This window comes from Chamaea fasciata, unplaced genomic scaffold (genome assembly GCF_029207755.1).
Source record: "Chamaea fasciata isolate MVZ Bird 193981 ecotype frontalis unplaced genomic scaffold, bChaFas1.0.hap1 SCAF_13, whole genome shotgun sequence".
Taxonomy (NCBI): domain Eukaryota; kingdom Metazoa; phylum Chordata; class Aves; order Passeriformes; family Sylviidae; genus Chamaea; species Chamaea fasciata.
Window position 1 is genome coordinate 20,637,391 of NW_027094098.1, and position 26,183 is coordinate 20,663,573.

Sequence of the window (26,183 nt, forward strand, 5' to 3'; positions counted from 1 at the left end):
TAAGTTCAGCACCTTGTTTTATTACAAAGATAGGCTTTGCCAGGAGTCTGCCACTTCCACTACACAGCAGGTAAGGGCACTACACCCACAACACGTGCCAAAGTTTAAAAACATCTTACAAAGGGCTCAGAGGTTCAAGGCAACACTACAAACCCTCTGCTAAAGTTGTTCCTTTAAACGGTTGTAGCAACTACTTTTTCCTTTTTTTTTTTTTTTTTTTTCTTTTTCTTTTTCTTTTTTTCTTTTTTTTGGCTTTGGAAAAAAAATTAAATAATAAAACAATAGCCCCAATACATGGCCCAGCCACAGCACCTGGAGGCAAACTCTGCTTACTCTTGGCTCACCTGTATCCTTTCCATAACAAATAACATGGGGCTATAGCTCCATGGCCCTTTCCCTGCCGCCAGCCAAGCTCAACATTCTCTGCTACCTTGGTCCTTCTCACCCTGGCCTTTCCTTTCCCAGGCTGGGCCTGCCTACATCTCTGGCAGCTATTCACAGTTTCTAAAAGACAAAAACATCAAGAAATTTTTGTGAAATCACTTTCAAAATAAAATGTAGCCCAGCTACATTCTTAGAGTTTCTATTCTGAAGCCACATCCTCAGCAAAGACATTGAGACCTCCACAGTGTAAGTACTTTTTCTGTAGTTCTCTTTTAAAAAAAACCTCTGTTCTTCCCCTTTCCCTCCCCTCCCTCCCCACCTTTTAGCATACTGGATAAAGTCTACTGTTTGTTTTAAAATAGATATCTATATACACATACACAACTCTGATGTTCTGGTTTCTGACAAATGTGGCATTACTGGAGATGGAGACAACCTGTCCATGGCAGTGAATCACCCAGGAATTTTGGTGGACAAGGTCATCCAATGCCAGGCTGCATCCTAGCCAGCTGGATGACTATCAAAGGCTTACCTTACACCCTCCTGCAGTGAGGTAGTAACTGTGTTTCTTGGGTCAGCCCAGCGGGCAGGAGCCTTTGCCCAGGCAGGAATGCTGGCCTTGGCCGCGTCCAGCCTCTACAGGGGCCCCGTGTGACACTGGACACCAGAGCTCCCCGGGCTGCAGGAGGGACAGCAGGCCACCACGATGGGTTGGCAGGGTGGCTCTGGGCTGTGTAGCCTTGGGCAAGCTCCGTTTGTCTGCCACTGGAACCCTCTCAGTGACCCCAGCCTGAGCTGGGGCACTCTCTTACTTTAGTTTGCAGCTGTGGGTGCTGGAGGTGCTCTGCTGGCCTGTGTCACTGCCGACAGCACTTGGGTCCAGTCCCTCTGCCTTTAAGGGCTGAAAACAGGCTGCCCATGCAGCCAAGCCCCATTCTCGTGGCTGCTTCAGGTTCCAGCCCCAGGGCTGGGCCCAGTGCAAGCAGAATAAGCTGCTTTAGGAGACACCCCTGCAGGACTGGCCTCGTGTTTGGTGATGGTCACAGGGAGAGGAAGAGACAGTGCTCTGCGGTGTTTGCCCTGTGTGTGGCTTGAGGCCACTGTCAGCAGCTGGCCCTGCTGGGGCTGGGGTGGTGCAGTGCCATGGACACGTGTGGAGCCAGCCTGGCGGGGCAGGAGGGGGGCCACGCTCCTTCCCCACCGCTGCACCCGGTCTGGGGCCATGCCGGTGCCTGCCTGCCTGCCTGGCTGGCTGGGTGGGTGCGTGGGGAATGCTCACCTCCCCACTGTGCTCCAGCTCCCCATGCACCAGACACGAGAACCCAGGAAGGGCAGAACAGCCCTCCTGGTGCTAGCACAGCCGTGCTCCCTGCAGCTCCCAAACAGCCGTCTCCATTGGGGATAAAGTGCTTTCACCATGCCTTAGCTGCTTGGGAAGCAACGGCTTTGTCTCAGCCCCGAGTTCCCTGCGTTGCCCAAGTCTCAGATGGAGGAGTGGTTATGTTTACACATACAGTACAAAAATTAAAAGGCACAAATATACACAGAATGCAGCAGATAGTGAACAGCTGATAAGAGTCCCTGGTGGTGGGAAAACAAGGATGTTGGAGGGATGGAGTGGGAGCTCGGGCTGCGATGCTCTTTGCTGTCTGTGGTCATTTCTCCCTGAGGTGACCCTTCTGCTCTGTGTCTGTTGCTCCAGCCTCTGCAGCCCCGTCCCGAGGAACCACGCACAGGGATGCACGGAGTGCTTGGGTGCTGACCAAGGGAAAGTGGTGAACTGAGCTTGCCTTCGTTTCTGGCTGGCAACAGCAAATAAATTATGGGTGCCACAATGCAGACCAGAGGAGTTTTAGCTGCTCAGAAAGGTGTCTTGTGGCTCCTTGTGAAGTGAGGAAAACTTTCAGCCATGTCCAGGCCCGCCCCCTCCACAAGGCTGGTTTGAGTATGACCAAGGTATGCCTGCGGCTGAAGGCAGGTTCCCTTGTGGCACTGTGCTGCAAGAAAGGTCACTTCCAGGGCTGCAGCCGGCCTAGGCTTCACTGCAGGACTCATAGATGTTGTCCTCCATAAGTGCAATCACCTGCTCAAATTTGTGCTGGAGCTGGGTGCGCTTTGTCGTGGGGTTTGCGTCCAGGGCGGCCACGATCTGCGGGAGAGACAGGCCGCGTGCTGAGGCAGTGTGGGGCGCCCACCTGCCAGCCCAGCTCCCCCCACCAGACCTATGGAGCCCAAATCCCAGCCAGAGCTCCAAAGGGGAGAGCCCACCCTGCCCCAGAGCCCCTGTACTCACAGCCCTGCTCTCCTATGGTCCCTGGTCACGGCTAGGAGTGGAGTGGTATGTGACAAAAATGCACTGCTATAACAGAGCTGAGGGCACAGCACCAGCCCACAGCGGGGCAGGAGCCAGCCAGGGCCACAGCCTCGACGGGGCGGGGACAGTGGGTGAAGGTTATTTTGTGCATGGACCTTATCGGCATGTTCTGCTCTCCTGAAGGGACCTACACACCCGGCAGCCCTTCTTCAGCCCAGCCAAATGCCATTAAGATCAGCCGTGAATAGCCAGCCTTCTCTTCCAAGAAGCTGCCAGCCAAGGGACAGAGAGCAGGTGCATCTGCACGTATTGCACACGTTCAGCAGTAACGCACACCCCAACAGTCCCTGCTCTGTGGGACTGGATGCAGGTGTCACTGTGGGGTTACTGCAGCCACAGCTCCTCCCTCCCCAGGCAGGCCAGAGCCCCTGTGCTGTAAATCCCACTCACCTGGGAGCGATATCTCTTGGCGTATTTGTATATCTCAGCCATGGCGACATTGGTGTTGAACTCATTTCGGTATTTCTTTATAAAGACAGAAAAGAGAGGAGAAAATATTAGCAGGATGGAGCATGAGAGTTCCAGCGCAGCCAGTAGGCACTGACTACAGTAAAAGCAGATTGTGCCTGACTTTACTGACACATTGGTACAGCTGGATTTTTAAGGAAAGTGCATTTGCTTGCATCAGGGTGGGTCTTGGTCTTTACAAAGCCAGCAGTAAATACCCATGCTGGGCATGGGTATATCCCTTTGTGCCCAAAGCCATTTCACTGGAGGGGACAGCACATCAGCTGTGCTGCAGAATATCGACAGAAAATCCTGCTTGGTGCCCAAAGCTCAAACACCCTGGGGAGAAGGTTTGATTTTGAAGAACCTGCAGTGCATCACTGGCAGGACCCTGATCTGGAATGTGGCTGCCAGCTCTTGTGGCTGGCACCAGGGCTGGCTGCCAGTGGCTGCCTGGGACTCAGGGCTGTCCCTGGCAGTTGTGCCTGGGAGCCAGCTGGCTGGGTGGCTGCAGGACTGCAGAAATCCTTGTCCAAACTTCCCGGCTTTTTGGCACTGAATTTTGCTCTCAACTCCCAGTGGTGCCAGAGCTAGTTAGGCTCAAGCAAACTCATGGGTGTTTACTGCAGCTCTGGCAGTAATTGAAGATGCTTGGAATTAGGTCAGATGAAGTTTGCGCGTGGAAGTTTCAGGCAAAATATCCTTTCCTGTGTGCTCCTTTCAGCATCTCAGCAGTAGCTGATTGCAGCCTGTGCACATTCCCTGCTGTTGCCAGGCTAGCAGGACACTGAGCCTGCAGACTCAACCCCAGCCCCTGCACCACTCACCCGTGACTCCTCGGCGAGGTGGGCGTTCATCTCCTGCTCACTCAGAGGGGGCATGTCGTGGATTTGCTTGTAGTATCTCTGCACTATCTTCCGGTACTCGGGGATCTCCTTGGCATACAGCAGCTTGTTGGTCGGGGAGTCCTAGAGCGAGGGCAAGACACCAACATCAGGCACTGGGCTGTTCCTGGCTGAAAACATTATCCTGTTTGCCTGACCACAGCACTGACATCAGACGGGGACCTCAGCTACAGCTGGGAGCAGGGAACAGCCCTGCCTTTGGTCCAGCTGTCACCAGAGGGGAGCGCGGTGCCCACGGCACCGAGGCACGGAGCAGCTCAGGAGAAGGGCTGAGACACATCAAGGATCTGTGGATGGGCACCGTGTGCCTGTGGAGACACAGCACCATCCTGCTGCCCTTGCACGAGCTGAACATCCCTCAGCCCAGTGCTGGAGGTGATGGGTGTGTGTTCTGCATGGCAGCAAGCACAGGCTAAAGCACACCCAGGGTCAGGTGGGGTGGCTTGCTGCCAGGGGATGCTCGGCAGGGGAGGCAGCACACCAGTGCCAGATCAAACACTCGGGCTCTGTGGTCCTGTGTGTGGAAATTGGCAGCAAGGGAAGGGCTTCTGCATGTATTTGCTGGGGTTTCTTGAGCAGCCACATCGATTTAAGCTAAAGAACAAAGCTATCTTACAAGTTGAACTCTGTCAGCTGAAGTGTTGCTTTTGGATTTTTCGTGTAGCTTTGATTTATTTTGCACTGGCTAATCCAGCCTGCCTGGCCTAAATTGAGTGCACGTAAAGTAATTAACAGAGAATACTGAATTCTCTTGATTAATGTCAGCTTGGACACAGCAGCCTTAACCTCCCAGCCACACAACTGGTTTGTACCAGTGGAGGCACAACTCTGCTGCCCTCCCTGCAAACACAGCATGAATAATTTTAACCTCAAGGCAATCCTGCCCTCCTGATATCATTACCCCAGGAATGAACTTGGCTGACTAGCCTCGTGTTGCATCCCCAAGGGGCACGGCCCCGGGCTTGGGGACACCAAAGGGAGTGAGATCACCGCGTCCTGCCGCCCCTGCACGGTGTGTGGGACTGCTCCCCTGTGCTGACACGTGGGGAGGGGAGGGAGTGGCAGGTTCTGCCCGCGGGCAGCATACGTGGCTGTGTCAGGCGGGAATAGGGGAGCCCGGGGTGACTCCAATCTGCTGCTGCAATCTGTAGCTTGGCTAATGCTGCAGGGGAAACAGGAAACGGGCACCAGATCCCACAGCAGTTTATTTTCAAATGGAGTGACAAGGCATTATGAGAATGTGGCCAACTTACAGAGAGCCTGCTCATGGCATTATTTTTTTTTCCTTGGAAACACAAAGGAAAACCATGCTGCCTCTTTTCTAGGTTATTTTTTAATTTGTGTCTGATTTGTCTCTATTATGAAGAAATGGGCACTGGTTTATTAACTGCTTGTGCACTGTAGATGTATGGACCGAGTCTGCTCTCACATTTGCAGTATCGAGAGCAACGTGCTGAAACCAAGGGAAGAATCCAGTCTGGAAAATGCTCAGTGATACACTGCGTGTACATGCAAGCCGATTTTTATGCTGAGGATTTATTCTTCCCACATTACTCAACAATTCATTCACTTATACTATTGTATTCCAGAAAAGTGTTTCCATCTGCTGTCTGACTCCAGCTGACCCCTCTTCCCCTCATCTGCCGCTTGACAAGGACAAATTGTAGGTGTTTCGTAACACATGCAAAAAAAAAGACCAAAACCCAAACAAACAAAGAATCAAGCACTCATTAGATCTTCCTCCAGCATTAACCTCTCCCAGCAAAGGCTTCCTGCAGCTCTGGGGCTGGGGGTGTAGCGCCCACCCCCTCCCCGCAGGGTGTCCCCGGGTCACACGCTGTCACCGCCAGCCTCTGCTCTGGTGGGGGGGACAGTGGGGGTGATTTACAGCACTTCTTAATAAAACTTATTTATGTCGGGAAGTTTCAAATGTCAGCACTGTGCTCAGCCGAGGCGGTGGGAGAAAAGAGAATATGGGATGTCTTCCTGCCGGCCAGCCCCGCGGGACTGTGTGTGGGGTGGGAGATGGGACCTGGCCCACGCAGCCTCGTGTTTGCCCGGAGCAGGCTCAGCTCCCCCACTGCTGTGCTGAGCCCACCAGCCTCCCACCCCACGCTGGACACGGCCCCTGTGGGATGGACACGCTGCACGGGAGGAGATCACCAGCTGTGCAGTGTCTGCCACGTCCCTTCCACATGCTGACGGATGGTGTCACGGGGATGGCCCTGGAGAGCCTCACACCTCTAGGTGAGCCAGGCCTGGCCTGTCATCCCTGGACAGGCACAGCCCGTGTTCTCGGGGGACTGGCTCACCTCCTGGGCTTCTCTCCAAGGTGAGAGGTTGTGCAGAAATCACCAGGAGCAATGACCGAGGCTTTGCCTGGAGCTACATCATTTTCCATCCTGTCACTAGGAGTTGACGTTGTCCCTCAGCTCCTTTATGGGATCATTACGCCAATGGTGTCCCCTAAACCAGCCCTGACTGGAGGGGCTGGGCTCCCCTGTGGGGTCTGCCCATGCCCCATAGCGGCGCCCTGAGCAGAACTGGCCCCCACCTGGGCTCAGTGTTCCATCTTCTGCCCCTGCCTAAGACAACAGCAGAAAACATTCGTCTGCTTCAGCAGCAGCTCAGCTGGGTCGGGAAGCGTTTCAGACACGGTGCTGAGTCAGCAGGGGCGCTCCCATGGCTGCAGGACAGCTCATGGAGCTGATGGGCAACCCTGAGCACACAGCCCAGGGGCTGGTCTCCCCCACCCTCAGAGCCCCCCAGGCTGGGGGCCTCGCCTTGTGTCCATCCTGCCTGTGACTGCGTGTCCCCACTCCCTGGCTGCTGTTTGTGACACGGGAGGTGTAAATTTCAAGCTCAAGCCTGAACAAAGGGGTGGGGAAGAGAGGGGAAGATGCATCCCTGGAGACAACCAAAACTCAGCTGCAGGAGCCCAAGCAGTGGCTCCAGGCGGCCGTGGGAGGAAGGCTGGGCCGGTGGCCTCTGCCAGGCGCTGCCACCCGGCCCGGCCATGGCGGTGGCTGCCCGGCAGCAGCCCTGCCCTGGCGGGACGTACCTTGCCCAGCTGCAGGTCGGAGAGCGAGCAGGCGTCGATGAAGGCCTGGGCGATCACGGACAGACAGGCGTCGATGTGGTCTGTCTTGTCAATGTCGAAGACAAACTGGGGGTTTTTCAGGATGTTCACCCAAAACCTCAGTGGTAGGCTGCAAAGGGAAGGATCCAGGGACACGCACGAGATGAATTTTTGTGTACCAGAGGAAGAGGGGCGGAAATGCAGGAAAGACGATGATACAAAGGGAGCAGTAGAGAGGAAGGGCTGAGGAGACGGGTTCTGCTACTTAATCACCCCCAGCACAGACCCCTGCCTTGAGAGAGGGGCAGGGACACACCTTCACCCTCAAGACGCTTTTTCAGGCTGGAGGACGTGGCACATACAGCCTTCTCTAGGCACACACGTGCCCTGCTCCTTCAGCAGCTCCCAGCAGCTGCAGGCCCAGAGAGGCACCAACAGCTTTGCCTGGGTCTGTTGAGTCAGGCTTCTCCACTTGCTGCTGTTTGGAGCAATGGTGTCACCTCCTTTTCCCTCTTTCCTGACACTAACCATCATCTGGTTCTGATAGTGAGCCTGGCCCCACAAAACACATTTCATCTGTCTTCTCTTCTGTTCTCTCATCATTTTTTCCTTCAGTTATTTCACTGCTGATTTGGCCATAGAACAGCTTCAGTCTATTGCTCACCCTTTCTACCCTCCACAGCAGCTGAGAGGTGAAAGCCACTGTAAGTCTTTGCTCTACAGGTCAGTGAAGTGGTGAAGGGTAGGCAAATCTGTTGCCCAATAGTTGCATCTGCATGCCTGCTGTCCCAGTAAAATTTGGTTTTAATTTTCACACGTTAGGCTGGAAATAGTTCCTGTCTCCACAGTCTCCAAAGTGCTGAGCCTGTCCTTGACACTCTCTCCAAGCTCCCTGCTCTCTCCATTTAAATCCTCTGGTTTCTTTCCTGCACTGTTTCTCCCTTCCTGCTGCTCATGTCCCTCAGCACCACTCCATCTGGTCCCACTGCTGTGGTGCTCCCCAGCAGGCCACTGCCACAGCACCTGCTCCCAGAGTCCCCTGAATACCCCGGAGACTCAGCTTGGTTACAGACATAAGTCGGGAAAAGTGCCACTGAAGAGCTGAAAAGGATCCAAATAAGCTGGTTTTAAAATTTCCATGGTGTTTTAAGACCTGACTTCGTCTCAGACCTCCAGTGCTTGCAGCTAACACCACTGCTGTCTCCCATCATCCTATTTCTCCTTTCATTATTTGTGGATGCCAGTTCTTTCTGCCCTTTGTCTGCCCATGCCTCCTCTTTTAGCTCACTGTTCCCCTGGGCTTCGTGTTTGTTCAAAGCTCTCCAATCCTGTGTTTGGCTTCATCTTTCACAGCCCTCCCTGCCACCCTCCCTGTTTTCCCTCTTCTACTTTTAGCAACCTAATGATTAGTCCAGAACACCAGCAGCTGCTGGAAGGAAGAAAAGAAGGATTTCCTTTTCCAAACCTGTTGGTCTTCCAGATGTGCAGGGTGTCAGGGTCTGTGATCCCTCTCTTCTCTGCCTGTTCCTCTAGGAAGTCAAAGAAATACTTCACAGCCACGGGTGGTTTATCGTCTCGGATACTGAGAATGGCTTTGAACAGGTCATCCAGGAACTTCTGGAGTGTGCCCTGCAGGACAAGGACACAGTGGGCCCTGGGGAGAGCAGCGGCCCCCAAGCCCGGGAGTCACAGCAGAGGGGCTGTGACTGCTGCGCACTAGGGGAAACCCTTTGCTGCCATTTGGATAAGTCAGAAGAGAGAGGGGATGAGAGAGGGATAGCAATATAATAAACTCGCATTTGGGGTTAATTTCTTCTGGCATCGAGATTTTCTTTCTGACTGCTGGGATCTCACATCTGTGCTTGTTCTGTACACCACAGACAAAGAAGACCAGAGACTGCTGGTCATCCCTGTGATCTTTGCTTCAGTGAGGCACCGTGCTGGGATTAAAGATGGGCCAGACCTGACCTCAGATCACACAGACATTTTTCTTGCTCCCACAGCTGAGCATCTCCATCTCCTGTCCCAGCAGCATCTCTTTCTGGGGAGATGGGTTCAGGTCTCAGCTATGTATCTCAAGCCCTGAGGCAGCCAGAATCCCTTTTGTCTGCACGGACCCCAGTCCATCCCAGGGAGATCATGTGGGGCACCACACAGCAGGAAGAATGAGCTGGGAAGCTGGAGGGACCCGGAGGAGCCTGCCAGCCTCACTAAACATGCCCCAGCCGTCCAGGAGAGGAGTCCCACTGCCTTTGGGGACCAACCGGCCCTGCAGCACTCCTTCCCTGGAGCAGGCTTCTCCCTGCAGACCACAAACAACCCCACCTGCCAAGAATGGGGACAGCCCAGCTCCTACCTTGGTGGAGAGCAGCCGTGTCAGGTAGATCTCTGGAAGAACCTTCTTCCTATGGCTCTGTCTGTGGGACTTCTTATGTTCCACTGATTCGTCAGTTGGGAGAACCTGGTCCCAGATAAAGCACTTGGTCAGAGCACTCTTCCCTGGAAGTGTCACACTAAATTTTCCTTTCAGCATAGAATTTCAACCGCATATAAAATTCCATTATAAGCAGTTACTGTTGCTTTATAAGCACACCCTTATATGGCTTTAAAAAAGTGATCCATAATACTCAGTTTTCCTGACATTGGTTTCTCCTGTGCTCTGTATTGCCTCTCTCACCCTAGATGAAGGAAAGGAACCCATCCATCTCCCTTTGCACGCTGGCCTGCTTGCCCCCTGGGCTCTCACACCCCTGTCTGGGCTGCACCTCGGGCTCCCAGCAGCAGTGCGCATGGCTTCTGCAGAACCCAGCTTTGCTTGGATTTGGAAAAAGCACAGTCTGTAGGAATGCTGGCTTTTTCAAAACGAAAATGAATATTCCACTGGTCAGGTCAGTGAATTACTCTCTAAAATGACAAAGCAAGCAACTGACGTCCATCTTGGCATTGTTTGACAAGTGAACAGTTAATTTCCCATCCCTTCGCCCTCCTTGCTCTGTGTGTGTGTGTGCATGCTTCTACTTGAGCATGTAAATGCTTGCAGAGAAAAAAACCCACTCAAACCAGGCTATAAAATATAGTCGTTGTCCATAACACCTTTTTCATGACAGCTTTTAGCAGCATTTAGCGCTTGGCGCTTGCAGCAGGGAGCAGCAGCAGGAACCCACGGAGCCGCTCCCGGGAAACAGGCGGGACCCAGGAGCCCCCAGCAGGTGACTCCGCCCAGGTGTCGCCGCACACTGACACTGACACTGCGCCGTGCCACGCCCTGACCACGCCCTGAGCCCTCTGCGGCTGCCAGCGATTTCTCTGCCGTCCCGGTAATTCTTTATCGTGTCCCTCAGTTTATCTACAGATCACCTTTCTGCGCCTCTTTGAACCCTGCTGAAGAGAACTAATGAGCCTTGATGCAGCTTGTTCATCACATCTGACACCACAGCCCACAGACATAATTCAAGGTAACGTCAGCAGCCCCCACATGCAGCCATCATCTCTGCAGCCAGGAGAGGGATGCTTACCAAGTGGAAGTACTTTTCAGTGTCCAAATCCTTCACTGTGAAGAAGAAAGACACAGTGGCTCAGTCAGGGGGGCCCAAACCAAAGTCCACCTCCACTGGTGACTTCCATGCCAAGAGGCATCTGAACCCCAAGCGCCCCACCACCAAGCTGGCATCCTCAACCACGAGTGATCTCAGTGTTTCTCCTTGTTTTGGGGCTGCCTTTTGCGTTATGGGGCTCGTGGCAAGAACCCAGGAGGTCCTTTAAGGGAGACCTGAGGTCTCCCAAGGGATGTTTCAAGAGAGACTCAAAAGGGCACAAGAGCAGGAGGAGCACAGGGACACCCCTGCACTGTGACACTGCTGTGCCCCACGCTCCCAGGATTATTCTGAGCCTCATCATCAGGGCAGCTCAGTCCCAAGCAGCTCCTTGCCGCAGCAGGCAAAGGACTCCTGGAAAGCCTGGAAACGGGGTTTGAAATTCCTTGTTTAATGTGGATTTTTGTCTCACTTGGTCTGTTTTCACTCTGCACAGCCTGAAACCTAGAAATGCACTGGCAAGGGACTGAATATGTGCAGCTGGGAGGGAGAGGACTTTTTCATCCAAGTGGCTTCAGATTCTTCCTTTCTCTCTCTGTCAGCACAGATTGGATGCCAGCCCCCAGTGAGGGTGTGAGAAGGAAGGTGCAAACACCTCGAGGGCTGGGGGAGCACCCTATGGCCCGTGAGGCAGGGGGAGGAGAGTGGATAGCACATGTTCAGAGCCATCACTTCCACGGTGCCAGGAACGGGGGCTGGCAGCATCTTCCAGCATCCCCAGCCAGAGACAACGCTCTGACAGTGCAAGCGTTCCCGCCTGGTCATCAGCAGCAGGGAAGAGGAGCGAGCTGTTACCTCTGCTCAGCGTGGTGTCCTTCTTGTCCGTCAAACTCATGGCCAGAGATGCCCCTTCAGGGATCTGAGGAGGAAGGGAAGAACGCGCATTGATGATGGGGGCCTTATCAGTGCCTCCCTGGGCCTGGGGAGATCCCAGGAGCTGCGGGATGCTGGTGCAGTCACGGTTCTGCCACAAACATCCCCTGAACCTGCCCTGTCCTGCCCCTGCCCCCCACTATGTGGAAAGGGAATTTTTTACACAATTACGATGTAGTGAGGTTCTCAAACCCGATGGGAATCGGGCAGACACATGTACCTAGGATCCGTTTTTGGATGTGGACACCAGGTAATTTGGAAAGGAAGGAGAGTTTGGCTGTGGTTTGCCATTCCCCAGACAGGAGAGGGGAGCGGTGGCAGCCGGAGCGGCGGGGCCGGCGCAGCCTCTGTGCCGTGGGGACAGCGGGGACAGCGGGGACAGCGGGGACAGCGCCAGCGCGGCTCTGCCACGGCTCTTACCCCGATAACCATGCTAATGAGCGCTCAGCTCTGCTTTTGTTTTCCAGGCACGGCTACAGACCAGTGAGGATTATGCTTCCAGGCATACCAGGGAATATGAAAATCGTTAAGTATTTCTGGTTTCATTTAATTTTAAACAGAAAAACAGTCAAGAAAACAATCTGATTCACCATGTTTCCTCCTATTTTTGGCCTCACTTCCTCGCTGGTATCCCCAGCCCCTGCTCTCAGAGCAGGCACTGACGGTTGTAGCTGCGATTTCAGCAGGAATGAGGCTCAAGAGCACAGTGATACTAATCAGCCAGGCTGGTGGCCCTTGGGAAAAAGAGCTTTTTCCTCTCCTCTTTCTGTTGTCAGTAATAACTTGTTTTGCATGAAGAGTGTTAATTAGTTTCTGTGTGTTGCAATATTAACGAGATTCTCGCCAGGGCAGATGTCTATTCCCTGGAAGCTCTCACGGAGCTATGGCAACCTCTCCGCTTGTTCCTGATGATCCCCTTTTTGGAGGGGAACCGCAGCTCGCCCCGGGGGCCAGGAAGGCTCCGAGGAGGAGGAGGGGCTCCCCTGAGGTGTCGGTAGCTTTACCTTGTAATGTGCTAATGTGTTGAGTTTCTTCCTGCCGTCCTCCACCACCGAGGTGTCATCGAGGTCCCGCAGGATGTAGCTGTCGGTGCTGGTGGCGAACCACTCTGAACACAGAGAGGGGAGAAGTGAGACCCCAGCCCCCAGGAGGCGGGGGCCAGGGGTCTGGGACTGAACAGCTGTCCTGATGTCTGCGCTGCTTCACCCACTGCTCTGACGGGCACCAACAGCTGCAGCGCAGCTTGAAGTGCTTCACCTGTTTCTACAGACTGGCCGGTCCCATGCAGCTGGTCCTTACCAAGGTCGACGTCTTCCACCCTTGGCCACTGGGAGTAGGGGACGTTCTTGCAGAAGGCCTCCAGAATTTTCTCTTTCACTTGACTGAGTGTGTCCGTGTCCATGGCTCTGACACTCAGGGAGTCCATCCCGCAGCCTTGGAAGGAGACGTTGAGGTTCTGCAGGCAGAGGCTGTGTTAGGGACGACCTGCCTGGTTCTGCTGGCTCCCAAGAATTCTTGGAAGCTGCGGTGTCTGAACAGCTCTGGCTGGTGTGCCCTGGGCCCCGTGCTGATGGAAATCAGGCTGAACTAATGAGGCCATCGATGCTTTACAGCATGAGAAGCACTGATTTACAGCCCCAGGGGCTGAGGGCTCTGTTGACCAAGCTGGGAGAGCATAGGGAGCACCACAGCAGCCCCCTCTCATGCTGTCTTGCTAATGGGGCTTGACCACCGAGAGGCAGGAGGAAGGGTCAGCCCCCATTACCAGCCGTGTCCTCAGTTCCTTGGCTCCGACTGGTGACTAATGGGACCACCAAAGCTCATTGCTCTGCTTGATGCAACAGGCCAAGCTCCACTGCATAAACCAGCTCTAAGCCTGCTGCAGGATGGGTCTGCTGCAGTGCCCGGAGCCCCTGAGAGCCCCTGGACAGCAGGACAGGCAGCTGTGAGGGTCAGACACCTGCTCAGAGACAGGGAGGCACAGCCACTGCCTCAGTCGCAGCCCAAAGCTGCAGGGCAAGGAGAGCAACTCCTTCTGTCAGGAACCCTTTCCTCTTTTTGTCTGCATGCCTCCTCCTCCTCTCACCAGCTGTGCAGACCTACGTGCTATGAGCGTGGCATCTCCCTCCCACCCCAGCTCTGGGGAAGCCCCAGCACTTGTGTACTCACCCTGGGCTTTGCCTCTATGTTCTCCCTCAGCAGCCACTCCTCGTTGAGGGTATACCTGGCCTTCCCTGTAATGGCGTCGATGGAACCCTTGTTAATCTGCTGTTTGATGGCACAGATCAGCAGGAAGAAGGGCTCTCCAACTGTCTCCTGGGCAAAGGAAAGAAGACCAAGTCAGCAAACCAGACCTGGTGGTGACAGGCCCATCAGCAGTGCGGCAGGGACGGGCTCCGTGTGGACAGCGAAGCTGCCTCTGCACACCAGGGAGCAGGACTAGTCCACCCCAGGTGCTGCAAACACCTGGTGGCGGCCGTCACATCCCAGCTCCCACTTGCTTCTCTCCGAGGCTGCTCAGAAGTTTTCAGACTCGTGGCAACATCACAGCGCAGATGGGGAAGAGGACACAACAGCCAACAGCCGCAGGCCATTTTTGGGGATGCTGTAACTGTCAGCATCAACACACCCCATCCAAGTGCTGCAGCAAGCACTGGAGCTGTGGAATGCCACCGACGGGCTGTGCCAGCCTGTGCTGCCTCAGGGGCAGAGCCGGGGTGCTGCTCAGGAGGCAGGGACATATGCATGGCTGTGCTGAGCGGGGATGTGCACACATGATAGTTGGCAAAATGCAAATGTGCATTAATTTACATGTGAATTACACAGCAACAGGGAGAATCTAGCATACTGCGCTACAGAGATGCTTCCTGCAGTCTGACAGGGTGCAGACTGTACAACATGCTGCGCTCAGCAGGACGAGATAGGGCTGATGTGCACAAAAATCCAAGAACAGAAATATTTGGGCACCCAGCTTTCTCGTGAACGTGTCAGCTGAACCCCTCATTGCACTGCCTGGTTTGCCACTGAACTCCATGGGAGTGAGCCCACAGCCTGGGCCTGTGGCTCTGGGAACCAGCGTTCATACTTCTCATACCACAGCAGAGCCCTCATCGCAGCACAACAGAGGATCAGGGTCAACAAGCTGTTCCCATGTGACAGCAAGCAAACACACCATTTAACTCCTTACATTCATCAAACCTAAGTTCATGGGAGAGAGGCGAACTGTGGCTCTCCTGTAGCAAGAACAAAAAATGTAACGGAGCATCTATCTGTGATGTGATTCAGCTACGCAGTTTAATGCCAAATTTCTGATTCACTTCTGCCTGCTGCACTGATGTGCAAGGAAAACATAAGCTATTTTCTTAAGGAACTCTTCAGTGTTAGAGTAGATCCTATTCTCCCTAATGTTCACGTTCAATTTCCTTCCAATGAGGCAAGTGCAAATTCTGCACATTTCTGTGTTCTGAGCCTCCCCCCGCACACACAGGGCTGCCATCTGAGAGCCTGCTCAAGACAACAGATACCCAACCGTTCTGATATTTCTCGGCTAGGAACTGCTAAATCCTGTTCAATCTGCTTCTTAATTAAAACTCGGTGATTCTTTTATTCTAATTGCCCTATAATTGCTAAAGCAATTAGTTCGATGTCAATTTGGACGCGCTGCATTTGGTGCGGTTGATGATGGGGTGATAGAGCAGGGCTGTCAGTGGGCACACGCCGTCTGTGCCAGCAGGGCTCTCACTTCCTTTTCAGGGGCAACTTCATGAATACTGGGAAGCTCCCTGGGTCCGCCGCAGGGGCCTAACGAATGATTCCTGCAATGCTCCTGTGAGCAGGCAGCACAAAATGGGCTCAGAGCAGGGCTGTGGGTGCTGGAATGCACGAAGGCACGGCTTCCCGGATGTAGAGGAAGGTGTGGAGTCAGGGAGTGGAGAAGCTGAGGATGGCAAAGAGTGAAGAACGTGCAGAAGACACAAAGAGTTCATTCTGGAGAGAAAGGCAGAAGCAAGATATAACTAGGGGACAGCACTGACACAGAGACCTCCTCGGGCTGCAGCACCACTGCCCTCGCCCTGCGAACCACAGGACACCGTGGCCGGCCCTGCACACGGGGTCATCAGCCTCTGGCCGAGCTGCCAACAGGAGCCCCGCTCGTGTCACATGTCAGCAGGGACAAACGTGAGGCTAAACACACAGCCAGGCTGTGGAGCCTGCCCGTGCCCGCCATGGGCAGCTCCAGCCACAGGGAGACTGCGGTGCCTCCAAAAACATGAACAGAGGGCCAGTCCTGCTGGTCTGGGAGCCCCTTTGGGCTGGTGAGCACGGGCTGCAGCGGTCGGGGCCGGCTCTGCAGCCCCTGCCTGCTCACACAGGGCTGCCCTGGGAGTGGGGTGGGCACTGCGGGGTCACCGCGGACCCTCTGCAGGGTGCACGGGCAGGGCTTGGCCCGGCCAGCCCAGGGGGACACAGCCACAGAGCTCCGCTGCCGAGATGCTATTTCTGTTTGGCTTTCTGGCTTTCAGGCTCAGGAACTGTGGGATGTTATGGAAATCTGCAAAAGTGCTAATCAGACAGCGAATTTCAAAGCGGGGAAAGAAGGGCTGGCAGGCAGGGACTAGAGATAAAATGGCAAACTTGTGAAACCTCCAGCATTGTTCGGGAAACTCATCTGGAAAGAAATCAAAACTGTCTTTGGACTTGGCTAGTTAGGAGAAAGGAAGTTTAACCAGAAGAGATCAGTGCTGATTCAGGACAAAAAAAAATACTTTAAAAAAACACAGTCTGGGGCCTTTTTTTCCTCCTATTGTGAATGTATTTTAATGAGACTTCATTTTCATTTTTGACTGAACTGTTATGGGCCCTTAAAGCTACTCAGGGCACTGAAATAACTGCAGTAATGGGAAGCACAGTTCAGGCTGGCAGGACTTGAACTGTTCCACGCACGAGGAGCGTGGGAGGGCTTCGTTTTTATATGCTTGGGAAAACAAAAAGGTTTAGAGCACAGACTGGATTCACATGTTGCTGCCTATTAACACAACTCTGACAAGTTATTATAGATGTCCTCCCAGGATCACACTACGGCCATTTCCAAAATGTTTCTGTGAGCCTAGGGTGGGAACATCACAGAAAACAGCTGCTTATCCCAAGTGCCTGCTAATTTTGGGACAATTATCTATTAGCATTCTGTGAAGAACCAAACCTCCATCCCACAGGCAAAATTTGGGTAAGCTTGGACCCAGACATAAAAGCTGAATTCCAGAACCCTACTTTTCCTTTAACTCCCCAACCCTGTTCGGAGCCAGGCACAATGGTACCATGGTAGCTCATGAAGAAGGCTTTCTTTTAAACCTTTTCCCACCAAAACTGTAGCACAAAGTAGAGACCTGGACCATTTCATCTAGGATTCTCACTCAGTTCTGCAGGAACAGAGCTCTGCACTGATTGTGCAAATGCTGCGAGTTACCTCTGAGCCCCGCCGTGTGCCTCGCAGCAAGCCCCTGCCAGCTCATCCCAACCCTGCAGCCCCTGAGCCAGCCCCCAGCAGTGGACTCCAGCGCCTTCAGGTGCCCTCCACATGTGCAGGCCACGAATGCCTGTGGCCAGCAGCTCCTTCCCAGCTGAAGACAGCTCCTTCAAATCATTTTCCCCAAAACACAAATGGACGGGCTGTTAGGCAGAGCATTAATGCGAAACAAATGTTTTGAGCATGTAGCGTTGACTTACAAGGGAAAATACAAGCACTTGGAATTTTTCCACTGCACAACGGCGGGGACTTTCGCAGCAGCTGTTTCAAATAGACATTGTGATTAATGGGGATAATTCAGGAATGAAAACCAGGCCCATCATCACATGTCTGACAGAGCAGTGCTACAGGCAGGCGGGCAAGCCTTCTTTTTAACCAAGAAATGCCTCTCTGAAGGCAGCAGAGTTTGATCCTTAGGAACGCAAGGCGCAGGGGAGGCCTTTGGCTATCACTACTATTTAAATCACAGCCCTGAGCTGACACCAGCCGTGTGGAAGGAGGTGCTGTCTGTTCCACCACAGGAGCTCCATCCTCATTTCTGTGGCAGGGAAGATGCCAGCTCTGCTGATCCGGATCAAGCTCCTGTCCCTTTGCACAGCCAGGCTTGTGTCACCTGGGACAAATTTTCTCTCGAGACACTCCCATCTGACTAATTCTCTTCCCTTTTCACATTTCAGGAGCAGCTCAGTGTCTCCTCTGATCCCACCCTCGCTGTGGAGCATGTGAGATATCAGAGTCTCCTGGAAATCAACTTCACCATGCCTCTAGTTTGAAACCATTTGCTTTCAGAGATGGGGAAGAGGCTGCAGCACTGCGCTGCGCTGCCGTGGCTTCAGGCTGGACACGGCCTGGGGGGGCTGCAAACCCAGCGTGCAGCCTTAGCCCCTGCCAAGAACCTGCTGCAGGTGCATGGAAATGCACAAGAGCTCTGCAAAGGACCCGGTCACCTCACAGTCCTGCTCCCACCACACCCATTGTCATCCTCCCTCTGTGGGCCTTGAGCAGGGGGCAGCCAGCTCACAGCTCACAGCTCACAGCTCACAGCTCACAGCAGCACTGCCTGGCCCCAGGGATGGCCGCAGCCCCCCCAGCCCCAGACCAGCCTGCAGCAGTGGGCAGCTCCCCCCCGGTGCTCATGTGGAGCTCCTTGCCATCAGTGAGCCGTGTAATGTGCTCAGCCCTCAGGCCCACGTGATAAGGCTCCACTTTCCTCTTTCCCTTTTTTCCCTGAGAAAGCCTTCTTGCACAATGTCCATTTTTAGCACAAGCTGGAGCTGGATCAGATGCCTCACATGTGGTCTCCCCTCCTCAAAAGGGAAAATCAGCACTTTTTTTTTCCTCCAATGGTTAAACTACAGGAACAAAATCTGAAGATTAAAAAAAAATTACTGATTTCCTCTTTTCTGTACTTAGAGGCAGGATAGCTGGGCTACATTGGCACAGCCATCCTCATCCAATCCCGTAACTCTTCTTTTATTAGACTGCCTAACTGTGTCGGCTAAAATGTAAGATTATGAACTACAAAACGACTGGCTTTAGGACAAAAAGTGATCATCGGGGATCAGAAGACATCACAATATGTATGAAGACAATATAGAATCGCTTCTGTGGATGTAGAAAACGCTTTGGGAAAAGAGATTTTTTTCAAAGGCTTTTTCAAGGCTCTTCCCATGGGTATAATGGGGTATCCTCCAATTAACTGCTGTGGAATCAATTAAGTTATTGCTCAATTCTTCTGGGGAATTCCAAACAGAACTGGCAAACGTTGGAGATAAAGCGCTGAGCAGATGGACTGCTGATGGCTCTGAGATGCCAAACATGTTCCTGCTCATTACCGAGAGAAGACCGTCAGCCCTCTGGGACAGACACCCCACCTCTCCTGCTCACATTTGTGCAGAACCACGAGGATGCCTCTGCACTGGAGGCCGCACACACCAAAGGGCACTGACACAGAGCAGCCCCTGCCCGGTGCCCTCGGCCCTTCTGAGCATCGTGGCTCCCCAGACAGACACGCTGACTGCTCAGCACGGCTGTGCCGGCTGCTCGCAGAAACAGCACACAGCCAGGTGGTTCCCAAAACCTCCAGCCATTCTGGTTATTTCTCAGCTCCCCTGTGGCTCTTCTGAAGCATACTGAAAACGCTGATCCATGCTCTGGCCTGCCATTAAGACTGAGCTCATCCAAGCCCTGAGTAGAAGTGGAGAAGGAACTGAACTTCACACCTCCAGGTGTAGGTTGCCTTCCTACACCTGAATCATTCAATGCAACAGTTTGCCAAGTGTGAGTGACCATTTGAGTGGCACTGTTAGCAAGTGTCGGGCCCTAGGCTGTCCCTGCATCCCTCACCCCTGCTGCACACAGACCCTGCACCCACCACAGCAGGGGCTGCTTCTCTTACTCTGAGATAGCTGTACATGCAGATGGACATCCAGTTGGTGAGCATCTTCTCCACCACAGATTCTGTCCTCCTCAGCATAAGCTTGGGGTTTTTGGATGCTGAAGCATCTATTAGATCCACCAAGAGGTCCTTCATGATGCTGGTGTAATACTCCAGTTTCCCATGCAATGCAATAGTTAGCAGGGAGGCCAGGTTACACCTGAAACACAGAATGGTACAGGACTCAAACCTGAATCCAATGAGACTGAACAGCTGGCTGGCACTAAAAAACCCAACACACAAAGGCAGTCTTTCAGGCAATTTTCATGGCCCTTCCTAATGGTGTTAGAAGTTCCAACCCTCATTCAGTGCTGCAGGACCTCAGGTCAGCTTGTCACCATTTGGCTCAGGTAAGCCAAACGAGTGAGTGCTCTTCAGGGTTTATCCATTTCTAGCAGAAATGTGCAGGCAAGTGTGACTCAACTGTCCACTGAAACACACAGCCCCAGACACTGGCTGGATTGCTTTGGGTTAGGAATAAATTAGCCTCCTCCAGCTGCCAAGTCTTTGGTTCTGAAGCTCATACCTGTCTCTGACAGCAAAGTCCTTCTGTTGCTCAAGAGCGTGGACAAACACAATGAGGAAGTGCTTGTTGTTCAGTAAGGTGGAGAACAGAGAAATTCCTTCTTCCATGTTGGGTCTGCAGTTCTCAGGGATCTGTAGAAAAAATTAGAAAGCAGACTAAGAAAACTCTGCGTGTTGTTTTCCTTCACATTTTATCCCTCTTGATGGCAGGGCTGCCCCTACTGAGCACAGAGATACTAAGCAGAAGAGACCCTCCTCCCTCTGCCTGACACAGCCAGCAGCTTTGCTGGCAAGGAACACACAGCTGGGTCAGTGACAGTGGCCATTCCATTCTGTTCAGCATTCCTGAGGATACCTGGAGCACTGTGGCTGGTTTGGGGCTCCCCGCTACAAAACAGATAGAGCAAGTGCAGCTGAGGGCTGACAAAACAATTGGCATACAAGGAGAGGTGAAGAGAGCTGGGTTTGGTCAGCTTTCAGAAGTTCTAGAGGGAAACCTCACTGCAGCCTCAGGGTTACAGAGCCCACAAGGATCCCAGGCCAAAGCTTCTTCATGCAAGAGCAGATTCACAGATCTGCCTTCTTCAGCCAGCCAAAGCTGACCCAGTGCTGGTCTGCATTAACGGTTAGCAACACCCAAAAGCGTTTGTTCTTCGGTGGGTTACTCACCTTCCACTCCCCCACCAGGAGAGGATGTGTTTCCTGGACCTGGGAGCCCACCTGTGAGCTGAGCTGCTGGGATGGCAGGATGTAGCACTCCTCGTAGAGAGAGGAACACTGCAACCAAGCACAGTGTTAGGGGAGGGCACCTCAGGGGAATGAGATGGGGAGGCATGTCATTGGGACTAAAGCCACCCATTCCAACGACATGCATGGGGCTGGCTTATGGAGCCTTGGAACACTCTGCAAGAGCCTCCTGAATGAGAAAACACCACAAGGATGGGGGGAGGCAGACGTCTGCACACACACAAGGCTGTTAGGGCAGGGAGACTGCAAATAGAGTAATGTGACAGCTAAAAAACTCCCAGAAGAGAAAGCTTTACAGAAGACTATATCAAAATAGAGGAGTTCTGGGTGTTTCAACATATGTAACTTTTAAAACAGATGGGAAAAATGTTTAAATTTCTAGCATTCATATACCAGCCTGAATCTTAAAGCCTCTCATGTGCAGAGATATGGAGACTGCATAACTGAAAAACCCGAGTAATAGCTACTAATGAAACCCTCTGCAGTCATAAATCATCATCTCAGTCCTCAGCAGTGACACACCAGGGCCTCGGGGGTGAAATACAGCCGGAGTGAAGGGCGCACAGCCACACGGCGGAGCAGCCGGTGACAGCAGTGACGGCACCAGCACGTCTGCTGCAGCTCTGGTGAAGGGCTCCAGGCAGACAGATTGGGACTGGGTGCCCAAGGGACATCTTACTGGGAGCACCACACACCCAGCCTTGGACAGGGGGGAGAGACGGGGATGTCCAAAGAGCTCCTGAGGACTGGCTGAGCTGCTGGGAATTCCTGGGGGCACCCTGCATGGGACAAAAAGCCCTTCTCCCCGATTGCCAATTCACCCTTCAGCCACCCTTCAGCCTCTGCTGAATGGAGTGGGGTGACACTGGAGCCCTTGAGGAGGAGACCCCAGCACTCTGCTTGTGTGAGAGCTCTTTCAGAGGAGGTGTGCAATGGCCCCAAACAGGCAAGCCAGAGCAATTCCTGGGACAGTTGCCGCCAGCTTTTGTCATGTGTGAGCAAGCCCGATCTTGTATGACACCCCAGGAGGTGCAACTCCACTTTTGATGATAATTAGGGCTGAAATATGTGACAAGTAAATATATAACAGTGGAATGATTTTGTGACACTGTAAAAGCCCTTGAGCAGAGCCCTAAACTGGTTGGGAGCAATGAAGTGCCCGTGACACACACTGTTTCCTTACTTTGGGGAAGAATGTCCTGGTGACAAAGTGCTTGTACTCCAGGAAGGGGATCCCCTGGCTGCGGTTTAGCTCCTTGGTCAGGTCTGTCATGTCCGTCTGCAGCTCTGCAAAACCTTACACCAAGAGACCCACAGATGGTGAGAGCCCAGTCCTCCACCAGCCGAGACAGGCTGGCACTGGAAAGCACAGCACATCTCATCTCTGCCCCCTCACGCCGTGCCCTTGTGGGGGCTGAAGCTGTGTTTTCTCTGAGCAGCACATTCCCATCGGGGTTTAACCATCAGATCACACCTTGCCCCAAGCACTGACAGAACATTCTCTGCCCCAGGAGCCCCAGTCCCCCCAGGACAGGATGTCAGCTGATGTGGAGGAACCACGGACCATGGGATGGTGGGTCCCTGGAACGCTTCTCCCACTGCTCTATGAGCAGTGTGCTGTAGTTTCTGTTAACCACCTGTTGAAGGTTAGCGTGACCTTCAAGTAACCCTCTGACACAGCCAAGGGCCATTAAGCCCAGGGCAGAGAAGCTGGTGGCACTGGAGATCAGTGCCTTGCCCAAGCCAGGCAGCAGAACTTCCAGTCACTGAGCCTCATTCCCAAACCCAGCCAAAGCTCACAGGCAATCACAGAAATTCTCCTACAAATACTTCTATCAACTTCTATACAGCACAAGGTGAATTGCTTCAAGCCTGCCAGCCTGACATCCTGCTCCTAGCCGTGGTTCCTGAGGACCCAGGCAGTGACTTACCTTTGCGGATTTCCTCCCGGATCTGTGACTCCATCTCCTCCATCTGGAGCAGGGTTTTCTGCCAGTAGCGCTCAGCTCTGCGGCTCTTTGTGCAGAACACAAAGAGAGCTGGAAAAGAGGAAGAGAATAAGCCTTTTGGACCCGGGCTTAGGAGCAGCTGCAGCTGGGATCAGAGAAGTTCTCTCTGACATGAGTGCAGAAAGCTAAACCCAGAGCTGGTTTCACACCTACCACCAGACCAGTATCTACTCAGGCAGTCGTCGATTATCTGCAAATAAGTAAAACCAGCTGGAATTTATTGATTGTGCTGTAACTGTCATCTTCAATTTAGGTCTGGGCTCTCTGTATTCAGCTTAACTGTATATTAATATGTTCCAGCTGATTAATGAATACAGAACTAAGGATGTTTACCACCTGTATTACAGTGTTCATATCTGACAGTCTTCCCATGCCTCCAAAAATATGTTTCTAATGATGGGTGGTGCATCCAGTAAACAGGGTGCATCAGAGCCTTTATCAAAAACAAGTTAGATCCTTACTATAACACCCTCATTTGGTGTGAACTGGCAGGCTTCTTGCTGCACAGTCATTCTGGGCGTGTGATGAGCAGGGACCCTAGCCGGAGGACAAAGGTGTGCAGCACAGCTTCCAGTCAGGTACACACGCTAATGTGCCTGCTTCGTATTTGCAGCTAAGGATGCTGCTCTGCTCTTCCGACTCAGCCGGGCACCTGCCACTGCTTGTTTCTGGTGACAGGATCTTGGCCTAAGAGCAAGATCTTGCCTGTGGATCAAGATCAGTTTCTCACATCCTTCTTTATTTTGTATTAGAATAACTAATAAGTACCTGGGGGAAAGGGTAAGTTTATAAATATCACAGGTTCAAGTAACAGAGTTGAGCTGTGGATTCAGCCAGGAAAAGCTCTGTGCTGCAGGGAGCTGTGGTCCTGTACTAGCTGTGTGCCACACCTGCTGCACCCAGAATAGCTTCAGGTACTGCACAACTGCAGCACTCAGTCACCTTCACACCTCCACATGCAGAGAGAAAAACCTTGGACAGCCTGGAAACACATCATTCTTTCCCTCACCTACGACAGAGAGGACCAGCAGGATGCTGCAGATAACGATGGAGACAATGATGGCAGTTTCTCCTCCCCCGAGGTGCAGCATGGCAATTGTGTAGTTGAACTTTCCAACCTGGATCTGAGGAAGGAGAAGGAGGGAGGAAAAGCAGGAGCTGAGCAGCCGGTTGCCGAGGGGCTGGGAGCAGGGGGCACTCGGGGCGGCACTCAGCAGACCTTCACCCGAGGACTCCCGGAGCGTGCTGGCACAGGCGCCCAGGCTCCGTGGGAGGGAGGCCGGGCTGTGCCTTTCCCTGCCAGAGCCCGGGCACTCTGTGTGTCTCCAGGGAGCCCAATTCCCTTCCTGTGCTCTGGGGGATGCCAAGGCCACGCCCAGCAGGCTGGGATGCTGCAGTGGTGCCCGTCCCAGGGCCACCATGGGGCTTTGGTGGCAGAACTGCAGGCCCCATGGCCCCACTGTACCTGCTGCAGAAGAGACAGCCCGTGGCACCTGTGCTGCTCTGACTGGAAAATCACTTCCGCGAATAATCAGCTTCTTTACGGCTCTGAACAGCCTTTGGAGCCCTGCTGCACTCGCCTTTCTCAAAATCAGAACAGCTGCCACCCAGAAGTAGGGTTAAGAAACTTTCAAGTCCTTGAAATACAAATAAACTAAGGAAATAAAAATAAATGAGACCATAGACGAGTAATGGTCTTGTGGCTAAAGCAGTGAAAGGGGTGTCAGAAGATGCTGGCTCTGCTCCCAGCCCTTACTTCTTGTGACAACAAGCACAAACCACTAGAGCTCCGTCCTTGGGTCTCCTGATCTCCAGAAGGGGAGAGGCCAGCACACATCACAGGCTGGCAAGTTACTGGATGCTGTTTACAAACAGCTCTTTGGGCCCTTGGGATGAAAGAATTCCACAGTATCATCTGATAAGGAAAACTCATGACCACACAAGGTTTTCACTTCTGGAAATGCGAGTTTCACTTCTCCCAGGGAACGAGAAGTGAGAGAAACTTGATTTAAAACACTTGAAATGAGGTAGGGAAGAGCTCCAATAATCTTACTATTTTGATTAATCAGAATTAATCTTTGATTTCCTTTGTCATGGAAGGCCTCTGGGAAAGGTGCCCACTGGGGTAAAATTCCAGCAGCTCTCAGCCACTGACCAAAGCAGGATCCTCCCACTACCTCCACCACCAGACACACAGCTCCATCCTGAGGGAAATACAGCCCTAGCTCCAGGAGCATTGGTGAGGGCATGGCTGCTGCCAGGGGAAGGCTCCAGACACTGAGAGCTTTGGTCTCTGCCCTGGCACATTGTCCAAGAGCCATGGTGCTGGGCAGGGACAGGAGCCACAGCACTGCAAGAGCACCTGGACAGATCCACTCAGCAGCCTCACAGCCACATGCCCAGCCTCAGGATCTCCACTTTTTCCCTCTGAAATGCTGCAATGAGGCAGCTCCTCAATGTGTTTCGAGTCTTTTTTCCCCCCATCAGCTCAGCCTTTTGGATTTTTCCAGACAAAAAAAATCCCATGGCTGCTGTTTAATGTAATGTTTAGACTGTTTGGTCATGAATAAAGATGGGCCTGAAGGTCTTGTCCAGTCTCCCTTGTTTAGCTGGAGAGCTGTACTCAAGACTCAGTGTGACCCAGGCAAGGCCCCTGCACATGCCTGTCCTGTGTCACCAAAGCCATTTCTCACGTGGGACAAGGCAGCAGCCACTCGTGGAACGGCCAGCAGGTGAGGGCCCCAACCACGTCTGTAGGTTCAGTAAGGGTGTACAGGTATGAATACAAGGAGATTAATTAGCTGCACTTTCATTGCTGGTGCACTCCAAACAGCCTTGTGATATTTAGGGCCGGGTATCACTCTCCTGCTTCCTGGGGACTTGCCCTCATTTGTTTGTGTCACACCAAGACTAGCAAACTCAAAAATTCCTTTGTTTTTTTCCACAGAGGGATTCCCCGGTTTCTCAGTTCTTACGAAAAAATAAAATTTTTAAAATTACCCTGTTTGAAATTCACGTTAGGATGACTCAAGAAATTCTGTTACTTCTGCATTTCCGCGTTTCCAGTTAGCAACAGAATTTCCTACACCTCAGATTGTTGCCAGTAAACTGGACAACCCTGTCAGGGAATTGGCAGTGCATCCCTGTGGATGCAGCCTGCAGCTCCACCGTTCCCTCCAGCTCTCCTTCCCCTCCCTGCCCGTGCCTCAGGCTCCCCTGCCAACACACAGACCGGGGGCACACCGGCCCTCCCAGGGAGGTGGAGGCGTTTTCTCTCCAGATCCAA

The 26,183-nt window shown here is 53.0% G+C and overlaps 1 protein-coding gene across 1 annotated transcript in view; it reads right to left on the minus strand.

Annotated features, from left to right (window-relative positions):
- PLXND1 (plexin D1) overlaps nt 1-26,183 on the minus strand; it is a 69,705-nt gene continuing 43,522 nt past the window's right edge. Inside the window, exons 20-36 of the mRNA XM_066195695.1 lie at nt 23,907-24,021; nt 22,820-22,927; nt 22,072-22,184; nt 20,811-20,918; nt 20,143-20,273; nt 19,578-19,776; nt 13,825-13,971; nt 12,955-13,111; nt 12,660-12,763; nt 11,578-11,641; nt 10,705-10,739; nt 9,546-9,650; nt 8,655-8,818; nt 7,172-7,319; nt 4,033-4,173; nt 3,149-3,223; nt 1-2,533 (exon numbers count right to left, since the gene is read on the minus strand). Of these exons, the coding sequence (XP_066051792.1) occupies nt 2,417-2,533; nt 3,149-3,223; nt 4,033-4,173; nt 7,172-7,319; nt 8,655-8,818; nt 9,546-9,650; nt 10,705-10,739; nt 11,578-11,641; nt 12,660-12,763; nt 12,955-13,111; nt 13,825-13,971; nt 19,578-19,776; nt 20,143-20,273; nt 20,811-20,918; nt 22,072-22,184; nt 22,820-22,927; nt 23,907-24,021 (2,031 nt within the window). The 3' untranslated portion in view covers nt 1-2,416. The remainder of the gene's footprint in view (nt 2,534-3,148; nt 3,224-4,032; nt 4,174-7,171; nt 7,320-8,654; nt 8,819-9,545; nt 9,651-10,704; nt 10,740-11,577; nt 11,642-12,659; nt 12,764-12,954; nt 13,112-13,824; nt 13,972-19,577; nt 19,777-20,142; nt 20,274-20,810; nt 20,919-22,071; nt 22,185-22,819; nt 22,928-23,906; nt 24,022-26,183) is intronic.